General features: G+C 44.0%; 1 protein-coding gene across 15 annotated transcripts in view; it reads right to left on the reverse strand.

Annotated features, from left to right (window-relative positions):
* TPD52L2 (TPD52 like 2) overlaps positions 1–22,047 on the reverse strand; it is a 365,874-nt gene that overhangs the window by 162,569 nt on the left and 181,258 nt on the right. For all 15 annotated transcript variants that reach the window (XM_069650862.1, XM_069650869.1, XM_069650867.1 and 12 more), the window contains exon 3: positions 95–243. In XM_069650862.1, the coding sequence (XP_069506963.1) occupies positions 95–243 (149 nt within the window). The remainder of the gene's footprint in view (positions 1–94; positions 244–22,047) is intronic.

Raw genomic sequence — 22,047 nt, forward strand, 5'->3', positions numbered from 1 at the left:
GCTGGTGGGCAAAGCTTTGGCATTTGCGCAAAGCACCCTGCTACACCTATATGCATTTCAGTGAACATGAGCGGTCTTAGAAGAAATCACCCACGCGTTGGACATCTGGACCTCCTGCAGACCCTTGGTGAAGTTCTGCTTCAGTTGATTCAGCGGCGTTTGGCCCAGCTGCCTCTTCAGATCCCAGGCATGCTTCTCTTTAGCAGACAGCACCTGCCGCAACGTGGAGATCTCCTCTTCGACCTGCCAAAACACAAGGGAACTCATTCTTAACAAACAAGCATCAACCCTCAGGCATCTGAATGTGAGGTTAATGCATTCCGGAAGGAACGTACCGTAGCTAACACACACATCTTTTAAAGTCACCCTAAGGAAGTGTGTGACTGTTTGCACACTTTATATGGCGCCTCTGGGTTGCTAATTTAGGAGTCTGCCACGGCCAATATGCTGATGATACCCAGCTGCACCTGCAGAGGATATTGGGCATCTTAAGAGCTGGTGAGATACTGCCTTAAATTCAATTCACAAAAGAGGACCGTTTCTTTCCAGAAAAAGTATTTCCCTGGCCAAGCACCTTTGGCTGTATGAGCTGGCAGCAGACAAGATTTCTCCTACTATACCTCCACTTCGCCAAATCCCTGGGTTTCACCATTGATTCAGACCTTCCTTAAACACTATATTCAGTCATTACATCTACTCTCCCACCTATGGCATCATCACGAAGAGCCACCGGCCAGATTAACCATTGGGGGATTTGATTAACTCTCCCATTAAGACCTAACTGAACTGACTCCATCTGAAAGCTCACACCCAATTTAAAATATTGCGCCTGGTCTTTAAAGCCCTTCACATCGGTTCTCCAGCCTATTTTGCTGAGAAATATATAATCTCAGACAAAATTAGATCAATGCCCATCTAAATTTCGTATGGAGGTCCAAGGTTGTTGCAAAACTAGGAACTCTGTGTGCCTTTTGTCTTGTCTTGTTACCTGCATGTGGAACGAGAATGACCTTTGTTTTTCCCCCCTAGAACCATGTCCAGTATTCCCCCATGGCGAACAAACAAGCTTGGTTTTGGAACCATTTATTACATTAGCCTACATGGTAACCTCCCCTTTCTCCTGCTGGCAGATACTACATTTCCCTGGAACTTTGTTGTTGTATACTGAAATGCTTCTTTTATGTTGCTCTGTAAAGCACTCGGATACCTGGTAGTGATGTGCGTCCTATTAAAAAACAACTTTAAAATAATTAAACACTGTTAGTTCTGTTACTTCCAAAACAAAACATTTTTAAAAAGGGTCTCGAAATTTTGCAACAATTTGAACTAAAAACAATTGCCATACACAGGAAGACTATACTACGTTTATCTAATATAAACAAAAGGCTTGAAATGTTCTTTAAGCGAGCTGTAGAAAACACTTCCCTTGCAAAGTGCCTTGGGTTCCACATCGACAAATACCTCTCCTTCAAGACACACATAGCTAAGAAAACATACATCTTGGCATCAGCTCCCAACCCCCCCCCCCCGTGAAAGGTCAAGCCCTCCCTCTGGATGACTTTAGATCCACCGTTCAAGCACTCATCCTATCCCACCTGGATGGGGGAAATGCACTCCTCGAAGGCCTCCCTTGTGCCCTTGAGAAGTGTCCTATATGAGGCTGCCCGCATGATCAATGGTCTACACAGATACGACCACATCACCCCAGCCCTCATCGACCTTCACTGGCTCCCACTGCACGCATGAATCACATTCAAGTCTTGCTGCATCATCTATAAGGAAGTCGCCCTCAATTCACCCAGCTACCTCGCAGAGAAACTGCATCTCTGGTGGACAGCGCACCACCAGAAGCCAGGACACGTAGATACTTGAAATCCACTGGTGCAAAAAGGAAAGGACGAAAAAACAAGCCTTCTCTGCCTATGCACCAAGACTATGGAACCCCGTTGGCATCAGACTCGTCCCACGCTCCTCCAATTCAGAAAATAACTCTAGACCCACCTCTTCAAGGACTCTCTCTCCTCTGCAACACTTAGGCCATCGCATCGCCCCTCGGGCTACCCGACTCGCTAGACGCCACTCGCCACTCTCCTCCCCACCCTCGGGTACGTACAGCTGTACCCCTTCTCTGTATCCTCCACCCCCTGCTATATATCTGTTCTGTTCTGTTACCGCCAGGGCTTTAAGTGGGCCGGGGCCAAGCCCCGGCAGGCTCTGAAATCTCATTTTGAGGCGGGTCCCTGCCAGGGCCCAATAATCTGCCCTGGCAGCCCCGTCCACTACACAAATAGCCTTTTTTTCTGAAGCCTGAATCTCTTGCTCGTGTGCGAAAGCTTCAGGCTTCAGAAAAAAATGCCATAATGGTGGTGGCTGCACCTGCGATGCATCGCTTCAAGCAAGAGATGCATGTGGGCCGGCGCCACCATTATGGAGAAAACATGAGGCCGCTGGAAGCAGAGGCCTTGTTTTCTAAATCGTTTCAGTCTTCAGGAAACTACATCAGCTTCCAGAGGCCTCATCCTTTCAGCCTTAATGGTGACGCTGCCCCTCCCCAGATGTCGAAGGCCAGCGCCACTATTAAGGCTGAATAGGCGAGGCACTATCCCCTGCCAGGCAAGCCGTTTAGAAAATTAAGGCAGAGATCAGCACCCTCTCCCTTATGAGAGAGAGTGCTGATCTCTACAAAAGGCTGCCTGGCAGGGATGCCAGTAACCCATTGAACCGGGGCTCGTCAAGGGGGCGTGACCTAACGGGTCAGCAGGCGAGCCCCACCGTTAGGGCACGCCCCCTTGATGAGCCCCGGCTCATTTTGTAGTGCCACTTAAGGCACTGGTTACCACTGAAAAGCGTTCCGTTATCCATCTGTAATATTGTACAGCTTTGTAAAGTGCTCCGTTATGTATCTGCAGGGTTCCAAATTGCTGGGCGCTACTTGGCTCCTGCCTCCTGGTGACACTTTTTCAGCGCCTGGCGATCATGTTGCTCTGTGTTCCCATGCGTTTATCAGCTCCTGTGTAGTTTTTAGTGCAATTTACAAAATGGCCACTAGATGGCAGCAGTGTAAGGCGAACACCGGGAAGATCCAGTCAATACTTGTAACTGACATCCCGTCACAGAACTAACACTGGGAACACTCAATTCCCACGCCTACTTCCAGGTAAAACGTACCACTTTGATTGGTGGATGTGCGAAAAGGATGGGCTTGGAGGCAGGGGATGGTCATTGATTTGTTTTACAATTGAATTCAGGAAACGGAGGGCACTTTTTTGTTGTTTTTTTACACGTTAACACCGCATGACCTGTTCCAATACAGAGAACTGTTAGCCTGCGCCCCCAGAAAGCATATCCACTGGACAAAAAGTAGCTTCCAGCAGAGGCCTTACAGAAAGGACTTCATACTGCCAAAGTCTAATCTTAGAAGTAAGTTTAATTGTGCAATGTTTATTTTATTGGCGTTATAGGGTTGGGGAGGGTCACCCTAGAGCAAATGTCCTGCGAACATTGCCAGTAGCACATCTCTCCTGAACCAAGTTGTTGTCCACAAAGCTTTCTGCTCCCCCCCCCCCTAAATGTAAAATTTGCCATGAATCACCCTCCAAGTAAGCCACGACCTAATGTTCACGGTAGTTGTGCCTCACCTCACTGGGTGTTAAAGATCACGTGAGCCTCTAATTGAATACTGTAAGGCCATCACAGGCGGTGCTACGTGGGCGGGGCAGCTTATGCTAGGCCAATCTTAAATGCTTCTCCTCACATTCCCATAAAAAGCGGACCACTAGCGCTGCCATATGGACAGACGCTGTTTCAGCAATTCTTGTTCGGTGTTTTCTTAAAAGGGGTCACAGCTTAGAAAAACATTTTTAAAACGGGTTTATTGATTTTACACCAGAGCGTTGTAACTAATGTGTAGCATCCCATCGTTTTCCATGTCAAAGCATGTTAGGTGGGTTGTCAACAATAAACTTCCTTTCATTAAAGCTGTATTCATATGCTGCCCAGAATTAATGCACCGTAATAGTATCAATAATAATGACAAAATAGAATCGAAAACGAAGATTACAAAAATGATTAGTAAAAAGTGCACTGAAGACTGTCAGGACATACTGCTCCTGGACCAAATTGCCTGGGTCTGCTGCGGCCTTCAGCACCCCATAAAAAAACATTAAATAATTACCCTCTAAACAAGTGCACCAGTTTATGCCTATGGTCCCACAGTGATACTAATAAGCAAGGATTAAAGACGCTGCAATTCAGAGCCTGCAAAATCATATTTAACTCTGCTTGTTTGTTACTGGGACATGCAGCAGACAACCCAAACCCACCAATTTCCTATTACCGTAACACAGCCTCTTCTGCCTGCAAGCTACTTTTCTTCTCCGGTCATCCGCTTGTGTACATTGTGATTAATGAATGCGTAACTCTTAATGCGACATTTGCAACTTTGCCCAGCCATGGTACATCTGTCTCAGATGTCAATATTTAAAATGGGCAATACATTTTCTGAACACTGTGCCTTTCAATGCAAAAAAAGATAAAAATGACGGCTCATGAATCTCACTAGTGCCTAACTGCTACGTCATGTTTTCAAAGCTCTACATGGTTTACCTTTACTGTTAAATAACTCCAATTGGGTTGCTGGTAGACCTACATTTAGTCACAGCACACCCTTACACTTTAGTGTGTGTTGCCTGAAGATACACATGTTGTGTATTAAGACTGGATAAGTCGTTCCTACAAAACATTATGTTCCATTCAACTGAGCCTAACCATTTAATTCAGAAACAAAGAATGTATCTTTGACTGGAAACCTGATAAGCACGCACAAAAGGTTTGTGAGCTTTGCAATGTTCCCTCTGGCACATTAAAATGTACCCCAAAATTGCCCAATGAGCTTCCATAAAATGTGAAGCTATGACCGCTCATCTTATGAATGAAAGTTGGATTTTGCCATTTGGATTTAAAAGCCCAGAGTGTTGGCACATCATTCTGTGTGCCCTACTAGTAGGTAAACTAAGCCACAAAGCTATTGTTTAAAAATAAAAAGCTTAACTGCCCATAATACCAAAAATACCGGTTTATGCTTCAAACGTTGATTCCAACATGTTCAATGCCATCCCATGCGGATGTCAATAGTCTTTCTTTGAACTCTGAAGAGCAAAGTCCCAGAATACAAAGAAAAAGCAGGACACGGAAGATATTTGTATGTCTTTTTGTGGAACTGCAAATCATGCATTACAAAACTGAAGCCAGACGGCAATGTTGAGAAAGAGATAATGTCATCACTATCCTCTGTTAAGGAACCAACCAAAGCCCATTCTCATGACCCAGCTGTTCCTCTTATTTTCACCCCACAACTGAGATTGCATTAACCAAAATCATCGAACAGAGGAACTCTTCTCATTGCAGGGGAGATGCATGTTCATCCATGATAAGTAAAACCTGTTCCCCTCGCCTTCTTAAGGCCGTCTGTATCTTTATAAATGCTTCTTTGAAGAAGGGTAAGGCTCCTGACGAGCTAAAACAAACTATGGTTACTCCCTTTCTTAAGCAACTAGGACTAGTTAGGGATAACCCTCTTAATTTCCGCCCCATATCGAATACTCTTCTTACTTAAAATATTGGACCGGGTTGCTTATAGTCAAATTGCTGAGCACCAGGACCTATATCCCATTCTCCACTCCCATCGGTCGGGATTTAGAAAACAATTTGGCACAGAAACATCCCTTCTGGAGCGGAGATCTAAACTGCTAGCTCAGATGGATAAGAGTGTGCTCTCTAGCTCATCATTTCATTAGACCAATCGGCTGCTTTCGATTTAAATCGAGCACACCATACTGAATTCCAGACTGAGGGAGGTGGCCAATTTCTCTGACACTGCAGCATCTTGGATCGCTTCGTTCCTCAAGCATAGATACAGTAGCGTGTGTTCTGACACAGCAGAAGCAACACCAGTCCCCAGTAATCTATGGTGTCCCACAGGGGGCCAGCACATCGCCGTGTCTATATAACCTCTTTATGGCTCCCTTCTTCTGTACGTTAGATGAGGAGGGGTCATGTTTTCAAACTACGCAGATGATACTCAGTGTGTAGTCCCCCTTAGCAGTGTCCACGAGCAGGATGAGTTGGAAGTTAATAGAATCCTCACTTTAATTGAGAAGTGAATGTTGGATAACTATCTAGCCCTCAACCGGAGTAAGACTGAGCTTATGATTGTGGGTAGTCCACATGCTCTGCGCAAACTAATCCATTTTATAGCTCATTTAAATTAGCAGATGACATATCTTCTCTGCACAAAACAAAAACATTGGGAGTGACACTCGACCAGACACTAAATGAGGGCACATGTCACTTCGGTTGTCGCATCAGCAGTTTATTATGTTAAATTACTATCAAATCTGAGATCCTTGATTTCCCCAAAAGTGCTAAAACCATTGCTCGTGCAATAATGGGAGCAAAAATTGATTATTGTTGCAGCCTTTTGCTGGGTGTTAGTACGCTAGACTTGCATAGGCTCCAGGTGGTACAAAATTGAGCAGTGAGAATTGTCCTTGGCCTCTCTAGGCAAGATCATGTATCACAGGTCAGGCGCTCTCTTCACTGGTTACCCATAGAATCGAGGATTAAATTTAGGGTCCTGGTCATTACCTTCAAGTGCAAACTAAAACTGATGCCACCATATATGTAGAACTATATCAAGGACAAGGTTAACACAAGAACACCAAGATCTGACATGCAAAATTATCTAGTGCAACCAAGATCTAAAACCTCTAAAGCCGAGAAGAACAAGTTACTTACCAAACTGGTAATGTTCTTTCGATGGGATGTTCCTCCGACGTATTCCTCATTTGATAAATCCACTTCCAGCTTGCTGGCCTCGGAAAGATGTTTCACAGTAGAGGGCACTGCGCGTCGACGTCCCTCGAGTCGCTGTCCCTCGAAGGCCCCTGTATCGGCACAGACATCACCATGAGCACAAATAGTCTCGAGCAGCGTCCGTTGCTCAGTTCCATTTTGAGGGGTTGTTTCGCTTTGCATGAATTGGTTAATAACCTTGAAGGAGCGTAAGCTGCAACTACAAGGAAAGTTTTACTGAGGGAAAGGATGGGAGGGGCAATAAGGAATACGTCGGGGGAACATCCCATCAAAAGAACGTTACCAGTTTGTTAAGTAACTTGTTCTTCGAAGCGATTGTGTCCTCCAACGTATTCCTTATCTTTTATAGACTCCCATAGCAGTAGTATATAGGAGGAGGCGGGATTTAAATGAAATGTTTCCCTCTAAAGATGCAGAGTGCAACAGCTTTCCCAAATTTCGTCTCCTGGTTAGAGGAGGAAACAAGACTGTAAAATTTGGTAAAGGTGTGTGCGGACGACCACGTGGCAGCCGCACATATGTCCTTAATTGGAACTCCTCTTTGGAGACCTGAAGAGGCTGCGAAACCCCTGGTTGAATGAGCCCTAAAATGCTGAGGGGGCTCTTTTCTTGCCAATCTATAGCATTCTATAATATTTAAAATATTCCATCTTGAAATAGTTTGTTTTGTAATGGGCAAACCTAATTTGTGCCCTGCATACCCCCCCCTCCCCCACAAACAATTGGTCTACTTGCCTGATTCTTGCAAGTCTGCTAATGTAAAAGCTTAAGGCACACCTTGGATCCAGCCTGTGTAATCTCTCTTACTCTTTCCCTGGATGGGGAGGAGGATAGAACGAGGGTAAAGTTATCTTTTGTGTAATGTGGAATTCTGAGACCACCTTTGGGAGAAAATTCGGCTTCACTTGTAGAACAACCTTATCTTTGTGAAAGATTGTATGTGGAGGTTTGCAAGATAAGGCTTGTAATTCGCTCACTCTTCTGGCAGAAGATTAAGCCACTAGAAAGATTGTTTTAAGAGTAAAAAATCTTAATGAACAGGAATGAAGGGGTTCGAATTGAGTACCCATTAGAAATGTTAAGACTAGGTTTAGGTCCCACAATGGAACTTGAAAAGGAGTTGGAGGAAAAACATTAGTTAACCCTTTCAGAAATTGAATCACTAGGGGCAATTTGAAGTATGAAGGCTCCTCTGCAGTGTGCTTAAAGATAGACAGCGCTGCAAGGTAGCCCTTGATTGTACCAACTTGAAGACCTGAATTTGCTAAATAAAGCAAAAAAGATAACACCATCGGTGTATTACATGAAAAGGGTTCAATATTATTTTCTCTACAGCAGCTGCAAAGTTTGTTCCAACAGCAGCGGTATAAAGACTTTGTTGCTGGCCTTCTGGCTGACAGCAACACCTCTATTACATCATCCGGGAGATCCTAATCCTTGGATCTCAGCCTTTCAGAAACCAGGCATGAAGGTTGAGGGTCCTGATATCCGGATGGAGAACCTGACCTCGCTTCTGCGAGAGAAGATCCTCTCTTTGTGGAAGACGAATCGGAGGACAGATGGGCATGTCTAGAAGATCCGGGTACCACATTCTCCTGGCCCAATCCGGGGCAATTAAGATCTGGGTTTCCGGAATCTTCTCAACCTCCTGATCATTTGAGGATTGACAGGGACTAGAGGAAACTCGTACAGAAGTGGAAATTCCCAGTCCACTATGAACGCGTCCCCTAGAGCTCCTCTCGGGGGAAATTCCCTTGAACAATACTGATCGCACTTCCGGTTGATACTGGTGGCAAACAGATGCACTTGAGGGGTTCCCCAAAGGGCGAAGATCTGTTGAAGGACTTCCTGAGCTAGTTCACACTTGTGGGAGACTGTTCTGCCTGCTCAGAGCGTCCCCCGTCAAATTCTTCTCTCCGGCTAGGTGAACTGCTGATAGAGAGATTCCTTCTTGGATTGCCCAAAACCAGAGCTGCATTGCCTCGATGCACAGTGGCAGTGACCCTACGCCTCTTTTGTTGAGGTAGTGCATGGCCACTGTGTTGTCCGTCAATATCGGGACACTTTTTCCCCTGTACTGATGGCAGGAAAGCTTTCAGCGGTAGTCTGATCGCTACCAGCTCTAATAGTTTGGTGTGTAGTCTGGCCTCCAATGGAGACCAACGACCGCTGATGGTCAAGTCGTTGGCATGGGCTCCCCACCCTGTGAGTGAGGCATCCGTGACTACGGTTATCTCCGGCCATGGTTGCCAAAACAGTTCTCCTTTAAAGATGTTCTCCCAACAGGCCCATCAATGAAGGTCTCGAGCCACTCTGTCCGGGATTAGTAGGAGATCTGACATTCTCCCCGAGAATTGTGACCACTGGGTCCTTAGTGCCCACTGGAGAGATCTCATTCTCAGGCGAGCCTCCGGCACCACTAGGAAGATGCAGGATGCCATGAGGCCGAGCAACCTCAAAAATGTCAGGCTGGCAGACGTTGGGCATTTTGAAACCCGGTGACCATCTGTAGAATATCTTGAGCCCTCACCTCTGGTGGCGAGGCTTTTCCCAGGGATGTGTCCAGGACTGCTCCAATGAACTGGAGTCTCTGTGATGGTATAATCTGTAACTTCTTTAAGTTGAGGGAGAAACCCAGCTTGTGGAGGAAGTGGCAAACATAATCTAGATGGATCTGAGCTTGTTCCGGGGATACTGCTCTAATCAACCAGTCGTCCAGGTAGGGATAGACGTGAATCCCTTACCTCCTTAGACTTGCAGCCACAACCGCCATTAGCATGGTAAAGACCTACGGGGGTGGGTGGTCAGCCCAAATGTCAGAACTTGAAATTGATGAGTTGCCAATTGCGAACTTCAGGTATTTCCTGTGTTTGGGATGGATTGGCACATGGAAATAAGCATCCTGAAGGTCTAGAGATACCAACCAGTCCTAAAGCTGGAGGGCCTGAAGGATCTGAGAAAGGATTACCATCTTGAACTTGTCTTTCCTGAGGCATTTGTTCAATTCTCGCAAGTCCAAGATGGGTCTCAATCCTCTGTCCTTCTTTGGTACTAGAAAGTAGGGGGAATACCAACCCTTGTTCCTCTCCGCTACAGGTACCATTTCTATTGCACTTTTCTCTTGCAGGTCTAAAATCTCCTGCATAAGGAGCGGGTCTGGAAACTTCAAAGAGTTGTTCCCTGGTGGATGGCTCTGAGGAGTTTGTAGGAAAGGCAGGCAGTAACCTTGGGCAACTGTCTCCAATGCCCAAGCATCTGACGTAATAGCCTGCCATTCTGCCAGATGTCGAGTTAACCTGCCTCCTACTGGTGTCTTGTGAGGGGAGACCGAGGGGATTAGAAGTGGCTGACGCAGATGCTGATGGTAAAGTAGCACCTGCTGGTGCGGATTTGGTACCTTTGACCCGTCCACCACGAGTAAATCGTCTCTGGCCCCTTTGAGCTGGCTGTCCTCTGCCTTTTCTGAATGCAGAGTAGAAGCAAAAGGACTTACCCCTCCACGGTGTACCTGTGGGACGATTTGGAGTTTGCTGGATTGCAGCCCCAAGAGATTTCGCTGCCGCTTTGGATGTCTGTAATTTCTCCAGTCTGTCAGCCTTTTTTTCCCAATAGAGAAGTGCCGTCAAAAGGGCATATTTAGAAGTCTGGCTTGTACATCAGGAGCAAAACCAGACTTCTGCAACCACGCAAATCTGCGGATTGTGGTACTCGCCGCCATGGCCCTGCTGATGCTGTCAGCAGAGTCAATGCCTGTTTGAAGGGACTCACACATTGCATCCTTCCCATCCTTGATGTTCAAGAATGCTTCCCATTCTTCCCCTTCAGGAAGACAGTCAGCCGCAGATGAAGCACACTCCCAAAGTGTGTGGCCGAATCTTGCTAGTGTGCAAGTGGCGTTGATAGATTTAAGCGCCATAATGCATGCAGAAAAAACGTACATGGCATCAAATCTTTTGTCATCCCGGTCCTGTGGAATAGTGGGGTATGCCGACTTACTGCTAGATGAAGTCGCTGCCTGCACAACTAGACTCTCTGGAGTTGGATGCTTGCTTAGATATTCAGTATCAAAATCTGACACACTGTATTTAGCAGAGATTTATTTTTACTGCAGGGATAACTTCAGGAGTCTCCCAATTTGCAGATATTTTCCTTTGCAGTGCAGCATGAAAAGGGATGATGGGATCTTCTTGGGGTCCTTTAATATATCAGTAAGGTCATCTTGCTGAAGAGGGTGCAGGTGTAGTCCACCCCATAAACTGCATTATTCTAGCCATAAGGGCCCTGTAAATTATCTCTGCATGTTCTCCAGGTTCTGGTCTAGCAAATTCTGCCTCTGGAGAGTATACCACTGGCCTCCTGTAGACACTCTTAGATCTTTCAATTTGTTTTCTTCAGAAATTAATTCCTCTGGAATGGGTATTGTTCTTTGTAGTCCAAAAGGTCTCATTGTCAGAGTCCTCCCCTTCCTCATATAAAGAGGATAAAGTTCTGAAGTAATCAGATCTTGGATAGGGAGTATTTCTAAAGAGGAAGGAGCCAAATTTGTGGTTACTACTTGTGAAAAAGTCGGACGTTTTAGGCTTCGACAAACTTGTCAAAGGCGTCGAAAACGTCCTTGATGAACTCGAGAGGATCGGAATCCTACTCGGCGTCGTCGAGACGGTCGACGCCACTCTTGACGTCATGGTCGGGGCTTTGACATCTCTGGTGCCCGTGGCGTAGTAGAGGTTTTAGGCTTATCTTTCATCGGAGTCGACGACGGCTTCGATGACAGATTTGTGCGTCGAAGATCCCTTCGAAAATGGCGTTGATGACGCAGTTTTATCAGATGATGTTTTGCCTTTACTCAAGGGTTCATGACGCTCGTGTATTTTTACTTGCCGGGTTCAACGACTTGCAGCGTTTTTTTGTTTTTCAGGTTTTTCACCCAGGGTATCACCTCTAGGCAGCTCCGAGGGGGTCGAGGCCGCTTTCTAGAAGACCCTAAGCATTTTTTTACGCAATTCTTTCCACTTAGCCGGAGAGCTGTGTTTTGTGGGGCAGGTGACCCTTTCCGGCGAACTCGAGGAAGAGGGAGATCCATGGCGCCTCTTCTTATAGTGTCTCGATCTCAAAGAGTGATGGGAACCGCTTCGAGATCTCTATCCGGAATGTTTCTTTTGACGGCGAGGAGACTAATGTCTCGACTCAGCCGAGGAAACTTTTGAAGGGGTAGAAGTTTTAACAGCCTTACCTCTTTCTAACTTCACCTTACGCTCCTTCAAGGCTTTTGCCGTCATGGACATGCAGTCCTCACACTCTGAACACTGATCCCTGGATCCCAGGCACCACAAACAGATCCTGTGAGGATCCGTTAGCGACATCTTCCACAGTCTCGACATTTTTTAAAACCGGATCGTGGAGACGATGGTTCGGATGAGAATGGCATCGTTAGAAACTTAGATTTTCAAAGAATTATGAAGATTTTTCCGAAGAATGGAATCGAGCGTTAAGTCTCCAAGGCTCACGAAGCGCGGAAAAACAGAACTGAGCAACGGACGCTGCGCGAGACTATTTGTACTCATGGTGACGTCAGCGCCGATACGGGGGCCTTCGAGGGACACCGAATCGAGGGACATCGACGTGCAGCGCCCTCTACTGTGAAAATCTTTTCCAAGGTCAGCAAGCTGGAAGTGAATTTATCAAAGATAAGGAATACGTCGGAGAACACAATCCCTTCGAATGGAGCGTTCTTTTTTAAAGCCCCCTTCCTCTGGAATCAGCTGCCAGATTATATGCGCAGTCATAATTCGCTACAGGCCTTCAAGAAAGATTTGAAAACGCTTTTATTTCACTTAGAAGGATTTATTTCGATCGTGCCCTAGCCAGTACAGCTCTAAGCTAGGGTCTTTGCAAACCTCTCTCAGATACTTCCCCATCTGGATTTGCTTCTTGTTTATATGTATAACTTGTCCGAGGCCTTCATGCCTGCGGGTCTATAGTGCGCATTATAAATGCTATGTAATGTACATGAATGCAAAAAGGCATGCTCTTAAAAGTTGCATGACATGATTTGAAAGCATGGTTTCTGCATATCTTTAGGAAATATTTACCAATATTTCTTTGGGTTTCTAGCTCTTTGAAGCTATCATGTTATGATGTGGTCTGATGTATGCCCTGAGTGTTGTGTTCAGCACTGTGTCAATCACACTATACGCCCAGCAAACAAAATCCCAGTATAGTCCCAGCTAGAAAGTCTATTCCCAGTTAATCGCCTACAGTTCAAGCTTGATAATACAAAGCAATGGTCAATTGCACTATCACATTTCACAATGCTTTTTAAACAATACTTTTGTTGCTAAACATAGCATCCAAACTATTCCTCTAGTCCTACTTGCAATAAATAATTCCAGTTGGGCCAGCATTTCAAGGTCTCTGAACCTTAGTAACTTTGAAATTTTGGTGGGTGTGGGTGTAGTTGCTAGCTCTCTGACCATGTTGAGAAATGAGGTTACAGCTCAAAATATTCTAAGTCCAACTTCCAAATAGAAGTTGGAGTTAAGGCATTTCATAGCTATAGTGACAGAGCACTAAAAACTTCCAAAGATTGAAGGCCATCTATAATGCTCCAACGTTCACATGAAATTCTCAAGCAGTTTTAGCCATTGTTCTGTGTCTGCTTAAACGTGCATTTATTTGATCCGCTAATATTTGGCCACACGTTTGTGAATGATAAAAATGATGAAATAAGCAGGTTTTGCAATCTGTTTATTAGTGCCCCTTTGCTCCTCGTATTTCTTTCTCAGTAATAGGTCACATACAAATGCATTTAGGAGACGAAATGTAATAGCTCCTGGTCACACCGAGTGACTCCTGGTCAGAGTGATATCCGTTTTAACCAGGAGCAACTTTCAGCTCCTGCTCCATGATGCCCAATTTCTACCCTTGTATTTGTATTGGTGTATACCTCTGTAATACTCTGTTGCTTCTCGGAGCTACGTCTGCGCTCAATAAATACAATAAGAAGTCACCTGGAGAGGAAACTGAAGGAAAACTCTTTTTAAATTAACTGGCCTTTGTCAACCCTGCCATGGGGTTTACGATATTTAATGATTAATTTCCTGATCTGCCCACTGCAAACAACCATCCCTCTGCACAATTTTAGCTGTGCTTGCTCATTAGAATAACTATAGCTGGCGACCTTGCTGGTCCCAAAGTGCTATCAATTCCCCATATTTCTGTTTATGAACGCCACTGAGGACATGTATTTTAAAACGTGATGGCATTTTTCTCCCAATAGCCAAAAGAAGAGTGTTGAACCACTAGCAGAAAAAGGCACTCAAGGTATCCGCACCACTAATGGTTTGATCTCACCAGTGGGCCCTCGATACTCAACATTTTTGCTACAGGCAACAAAAAAATGAAAAAGGAAAACTAGAACACATTGCCTACAACTTCAATGTTACAACGGACTGGCACATCACACTGAAAGGCTAATTTAACTATTATGCCCTGTAGAAACGTCCTACTGTATGTGAAAGAGCACATCAATGCTACCCCACCACAGCGCAACCCAATGTTTTGGGATGAATTTTCAGCACTCTTACTCACACAAATACAAAAACAAAAAGTAACCCATGCTAATCTAATGAAGTGCAAAAGGTGCCAGAGTTTTCAGTAATTATTGGTGGCGATATAAAAGTAGCTGGCGGGTTACTCTCAGGAAACAGATTCTCCATACTTGGTTAGTATTAGGGAGTTAAGACGCAGAGGCATTTAGTATGCTTCACAAAAGCACACAGGCATGGTATCAAACAGTATGACAGACACAAGTGATCACAGTTCAAGGGTGTTTATTGAACTTCAATTGTGTTTGAAAAATGCCCATCTAATCCTACATCTAAAGATGGGAGGAAGCTACGACCATCAAATAATAATAAAGTAGTCCTAGTGGTGTCTTGTCAAAATAAAAGGGCCTATACTTATTTATTTAGTATATATGTAGCAATTGTGCTTTGTATACACAACATAAAACATCATGGGATAAAACAAATCAAGGGAATAAGAGATATACATGGATCAATAGATTTAACATACCTTAAACAAGTACCCATCATAAAAAATAGCTAAAAAGATAAACATAAAACGTACTTGTATAGGGAAAAAAAAGTTCAAACACAATTTAGTCTTGCAAAGTTTCAAATGCTCACTAATAACTCTTTGCATTTCCAATAAAATGTAGTCCTAGAATAAACAAAATTACAGTTGTTCACCTCCATAAATTGTGACCATACTAGAGCTAGCTCGGTACAATCGATTTGATTACTAACATTTCCAGGTATTTGTGCCTTAGTTTACCCAGGCCCTCACAAGCAAACATAATATTTTCAAGTGTTTCAATAGTATCTTCACCACATAATCTGCAGAGTCGTTCTGCACAGCGGATGCCCAGAAAACCACCCTAAATCTCCAGGACTTCACCGAGATTACATTTTAGCAGTGTAGAACAGTAGCACAATCTGCACTGAAAAGCATTTAAACACTGCAACCAAAAACAGGCCTGCTTTGCTTTCCCCGTCACATGAATGGCGAGAGGTTCTACACTGCAACCAAAAATGGCCTTGCTTTGCCTTCCTTGCCACATGAATGGTGAGAAGTTATATACTGGAACCAAAACCGTCCCTGCTTTTGTGGGATATTTTGACCCACTCAGCTGTGCTACGTTACATCACTTTGCTGCATTGGTGTAAGTAACAGCACAAATGGCCGCGCTGACTCCTGCGCGCGCCAAGCTCTCGAAATTGCGCGTTTGTAACAACCAGAAAATGGATGCACCGCCCTGGCACACACATTTCAGGTGGGGAGAAACAGAGTACTCACTGCAGGAATGTGCTAGTGTGCTCTGTAACATTTTACATGGAGCAAAGTGAAAGAGGCAGCATTACTTTGCTGAAAACCCAAAATGCCTCTTTAAAATGACACTTTCTCAACCTTAAAAGTGCTGCTTGGCACTAAATTCATCAATTTCCCATTGATTCACTGTGATTAAAAAGGCCCTGCAATGCCCAGGATCATTCATTGTGTCTCAAAGGAACCAGGCCTCATTTGAATGACAGCTCCTGTCAAATGTATCCTTGAAAAATCAACCATCTATTTTCTTTGCAACAGTATTAAGAATTAGCTGTCCAGAGAAAGACTCTAAATAGATGCATGTAACTGTATCCTTGCTGCAACTCCAGCCCCAAAGAAACGAACTATAGCTGCACAAAGTGTATATTTGAGGGAGATGAAAACCAAATGTGTGCTCTTTCCTGACTGATGGGGGAAAATCGCCTATTTAAAAGTATATTGTTGTGTAAAGGCCTGATTACTTAGAAATGTAAAAGGATTTGTTACTGTTAAAAATACACCTATAAATTGTTTTAATTCTATAGGTTTAGAGACCAGAATTAAAAAGGAGAAAAATCACAGCTAAAACCCAGGCTGAGTTGCTCTGCCTGTTGCGAGCCCTGAGAAAGAGTGACACCTCAAACTTCTGGAACCGGAAAGTGGCTAATTGCTAGCTTGGAGGCTTTGAATACCCAGGACAAAGGGACTTCGCAAGTCGTCAGACATTCGTCTTTGCTCCAGGCTGAAACAATAGCAGGCTCAGACTCTCACCTGTCAAATGTGAGGGGCAGTAAACTTCAATCAAAAGAGAGGCCCCTCATCCTACTTCAAAGGAATTGACATTTGCTTGCAGATGGACAAAAGAAAGAAAAACTGATGAAGTGACAATAGACTTAGAAAATAGGCTTTTAAAACCAACACTAACTGAAGTTTAAAGACATTTAACTTTGCAGCAAGAATGAGGAAAAATATGAAAAGTTTGTGGTTTTAAATCAAATTTTATGCTCTTTCTTTGAAAACTTGGTAGAACTCATTACTGCATAAATGCAGCAGAAAGGCTAACCCAGGTCCCACAGGTTTGGGTTGAAGTATGACCCACAAAATATGTAATCTGTGTATCTGAGGTTCTAACTGTATAAAGATGTATTTGTGGAAAAGTTAGATTTTGATTCCAGTGGCTAGGGGTTGTTTCTAGTCATTGTAAAAATCGTCCCATAAACAGGACATCCTTTTCTGTGATCCAATCAGCGAAGAGCAAGGCAGAAACTATGCTCAATCCTAGCATTATGGGGGTGGGTAGTAAGCCTGCCCCTGCCATATACTGTAGTGATGTCATTTGGCATGATAAATAAGGGAACCTGACAGCACACACACACCTATTCCTGACTTTCGTCCTGATTTCCTGCGCGGTGTCCTGTTCCCGATTTCTTCATCGTGCTTGATCCGGATTCCAGATTTCATTGCAAAGCCAAGGCCTATGCATTGCTGAACCCCTTTTCAGCTAGGCATCACATTCTAAAATTCCCAAAAACCCAAGGGAAGCATCCTGATCCAACCTGGCTTGCTACTACTAGATGCAGGCCTGCTCCATCCTGGCTTGCTACTGCTAGATGCATGCCTGCAAACTCGCCATCCCACAGATCTCCAGTAACCAGAAGGGCCAGTCCAGTGACCAGAACGGCCCAGATGATCCTATTCTGCCCGATTTGCCCAGCTGTCCTTGGTTGGACCCGATCTGTGTGATGACCAGAACTCTGGATGGTCCAAAATCCTAAATTAAAGTGGACTAAGTATTAACAGGAATCATAGAAAACCATAGCATACCTTGCCATGCTTTGTATCATCCCAATCTCTAAACCATCATATCCTTACCTTAATAACTTGTAACATTGTCACAATCCTTATTGCAATCCTGTCTTTGATTTATCTTGCTAAGTGCCATTTCTTTAGTCATTTTATCTTGTGTAAATCTTAAACTATCAATCCTACTTCGAGTGATCCGACTGGTTCCGCCGGGGCAGATGCTGGGGCTCTGGGGTTATTATTATTATTTTTACATTTATAAAGCGCTCACACAGCCCGCAGGCATCGAGGCGCTGTTACAGGAATAGCTTGTTTTTCTTAGTTGCGTAATTGTGTTTTTTTTTTTGTCTTAGTTACGTATTTATAACGCGCTTAAACACCAAGAGGTTTAAGCGCGGACCCGGGATCGAACCTGTTGTTGCTTCGTGTCGTCTTGCTTCCAAGACGCGCACGCTGCCGCTGAGCTATCCTCCCGGGACGGGTTGAAGTCATGAATCGACTCTAGAGCTTACTGTGCCCCTCTTTGGTATTCTAGCCTGCTTGCTCTAGTGTAGAGTAAAATTATAGCAAATATTTTCTTGTCCAAACTGAGTTTTTCTGTTTTCACCACCCGATTTTTCCAAAAATGCCTCTCATTCAACCTTGCATATCTTCCTCGGTTTAATAGCTAGAGACTTCATTTCAACTCTGGATTATACCTAAAACCTATAGCTACATCCCGATCCAAGAACCACACTCAAAACCGTTTGATTAATTTTAGGCGGGAATACGCAATTTTGCAAAGATTTACACATGTGCGATTTTCATTCAAAAGTATAGGTTTGATTCAATTTTTAAATAAATAAATATTACCTTTAGCAACCAGCCTGATACCTGGTCCATCGTGACCTGGGGTATTTGAGAAGGGGTGTGAGATGAGTGGTATATCACTCAGAATATTGAACCTATAGACATAATAAAATAAGCATTTCAGCTGTGCACTGCATAATAAGCTGAGACCAGGGTGTATCGCCTGATTTTTGCTTTCCACCTTTCACATGAACAGCAGCCCTTTAAACACTGCAACTAAAAACGGCCTGTGTTTTTCTTTTGTGCTTATGAAAAATTAAAGAACCATGTGGGAAGGGGCCTACCCATCATCTATGGACAAGCAGCAATGTGGAATGATCCAAGGAGAAAGAATCAAAGAATCCTGTGACCTGCAAGACAGGATTTTTAAACATTAAAAGCAAAAAGGGCCTGCACTTGTATTTGCAAATAAAAACGGCTTTAAAAAGCCACAATGGAAAAAGATAGCACTGCTCACAGAAAAATGGTGAAAAGCAAAACCTGATGTGTGTGGGAGGAGGGCAGAGGAAGGGGGTTGACCCCCACAAAACTCCAGTAACATGTCAAGAGACACTTCAGGAAAAACCGGTTTTGACTGAGGCAGGAACTTCACCATGACAAGCCCCACATCCAACTGGATTTCACACATATCCAAACAATCCCGCAATAAAACGCGAAGCTGCCGAGGACGTCAAAATTCCCTATTCATGATGGCAGGAGCCCAGAGATTTCAAAGGCGGCAAAATGTGGCTGAAGCATGACAAGAAGGTGTGAGTCATTGTAGCACCCACTTCAAAGAGAAAACTGCCAATTTCAAAAAGGGACTAAAAAAAAAAACCCTGGTTACAGGCTGACCCAGGGGAACAGATGGCTATGGGGGATGAAAAGGCCCTCTTACATGGTGGACACTCCCAATTAATATAAAAGACTATTTAGTTTTAGGCATTTTGTGCAGCCAATGTCGGATGACTAAGTATTTATTTAAAATTTCATGCCATTTTTGATGCAACTTCCAGGCGGTTTGAGGGATATAATTTGCATTTACCTGTGACTTTGGTGACTGTACTGGCCAGTCAGACTCGTTTTTCTCTGGCTGATCTGAACATGTGACAAATGTGACCGTTGGTGAAAAGATGGAAAATGAAATTAGGAACATGCTTTATCATTTGCAGATTCATAACTGTTTTTTTAATGAAAATGACAAAAATGTGCCACATGGCCATGCTACATTGTACAAATCGCTCGATCGGCTTATCCAATTCCCCATGACCAGCCAAAACCAAATCTCCATTTCATATGGCAGTTGCTAGTAGAATTATAAAGTTATGATAGATAGCTAGTTTTTGCCAAAAGGTTGAGCTGAGAACAAAGCAGGGTAATAAAGGGGAAAGACAGATGGTGCTTCAAAATCCCTGACCCAATCTCGACTGGGGCGGAGAGACAGAGAAACTGTCCAATCTTAGCAGCAGGGTACTCCTCCTAGATTGTACAATTTGTGATGTCCTTTCTGCTATATAAGGGGGCCTATACTAGGACTCATGACACACAAAAACCAGGGAGACAGGAGAAGGAGGATGGAGAGAAGGCTGCTGAACCTTACCATCTTTGAGAGTGCAGTGACCAGACCCCTTGGCCTATCTGTCCAGAGTGTCCTGAACTCTAGCTGGCTTTCCTGAATCCTAAACCAAGGCTTGCTATGTAAGTAGCATATAACCCCAGCCCTAAATTGCATAAGCCCTTCATTTTTGTAGTATTCCATCCAATATTTCCCATTGAAAACCCCAATTGCCCAGGTAGCCCAGTCATCTCCCAATATCAGAATCTCTTTTTTGCCTGTGTAGGTTAACATATCTCCTTTGAAAAACTCATAATTTATCTATGTAAATCTTTAGTAGTTTTGTAAGTAAATCAGTGAATTCCCCCATTGAAATTCACGGTTCAAGGTTGTTGCAATTAGAAATCAACCATCTTGTTCCTGGTGTTTTTATTTAATTGTTAGTCATTAAAGTGTTGCCTCAAAAGAATTATTCTCCTTGTAACTAAAAAACGAATTTGTCTCTGTATTGTGTGCATTACACCAAACAAATTCCTATTTGCATCTGTTCTATTAAACCCAAACCATTGTTCCCATTGTGGGCATTCCCTTTGCCTAGAAGTCGGTTATGAGCCTCTGTCCTTGTCAAGGAAAACCGATTTTCCTATTGTAAGCTAAACCTCTTTCCTGAGCTGCCCGTCATCTTAAGCACCAGTATAAACGAATTTCCATTTGCCACCGCATTTTCCCTTTGCATTTGCTTTTCCTCAAAACCGATTTTCCTACTTCATTTCTATTTTTGCCCTGGTGTGCTGATTAGTATTCCCTAAAACTAGCTTCCCCTATTGCCTAAGTGTAAGCAATAACATTTTTCTTCTATTCTGTCATCTACCAGTTGTGAGAAATCAAAATCCCATTCTTCCATTTTGCTCCAAAAACGAGTTTTCCCTTTCTTTGCTGTCTTCCCATCCTGTGGTGGTGGGCTTTACCCTAAAACCGATTTTCCCTCTATATTCCTACTCCTTGCCACTGCCTTCCATTCAAAGGAATCTAGTCCAAATTGATGTTTGGGGGTGTGCTGCAGGGGGGCATGCTAAACTTTAGGGCCATCACTGTGTGGAATTGTAATTTTTCTGTTTTGTCATAACAAAAGCAAATGTAACAGCCCATTTCCACTTGGTCGCTCTAGATAGGATACTGCATTTGTGTTGCCACACTTTTGGCAGAGGTTGTGTTTGGATTATCCTCATTTACAATGATTAATAAATTAATAAAATATCTTATTAATACATACCGGCCTGGTTCTTAGTCCATTGTGACACAGGGTGTTTGTGGAGGTTTGGTGCGAGACGGGTTGGAGGCCTACTCAAAAGAATCCATAGTATATTAGAGATAAAAATCGTGTTATTGTGCGCCACATTCATTGTAAGGGAAGGAGTTCCCTAGCTGGCGTGTGCTGTGCAATATCCCGTGACAAAGTTAGTGCTCATGCCGTGATTGAGAAACGTGTTTTCACCAGTGGCAGCATAGCACAGCAGACTAGCCCATTGAAGTATTATATTTAGTGGATGGTAAACTGAAACTGTGAAGGCGCCAGCGAAACTTGTACCCTCTATATCATATCGGTGTGGCCAAACGAAATATTGTAACCATAAACTAGGAAGGAGCAGGGTGGAGATTTGCCCCTGCATAGATAACCCAGCAGATACAGAACACTGTTCACAATGAGCACCGTGGAAATTAGCACGGCTAGGAAGCACCTTCTGTCCAAATTGTTTATTAAAGGGGAATGGGCCTAGCAGGGACATGAGGCCTGGCAGTCTAGGATGATGCAACAGGTAACCTCTACAAATCTGGATATGTGGCTGGACATTGGCCTGACCAATTTCTACATAACGCAGACCACCAAAGATGAGCAAACTAAAATGGTCCAACTCGCTGCATACATGTACTTCCACATGATGGTTCTGGGCGAAAGGTACCAGGAGAGTGTAACCTTGGGGCATGAATCAATTGAGTTATTGGAGCAAGTAACAGGGGAGTTAAGGCAGGTAGGAGAAAGTGCGTGAGAGCCACATCATTCAGCGGCTCAACGAGGAGTTGGCAGTTCAGCAAAAAACTAAGTCAGAGCAGTTGGCCCA

Source organism: Ambystoma mexicanum, chromosome 3p, assembly GCF_040938575.1.
Source record: "Ambystoma mexicanum isolate Mex_15411 chromosome 3p, UKY_AmexF1_1, whole genome shotgun sequence".
In the NCBI taxonomy this organism is placed as follows: Eukaryota; Metazoa; Chordata; class Amphibia; order Caudata; family Ambystomatidae; genus Ambystoma; species Ambystoma mexicanum.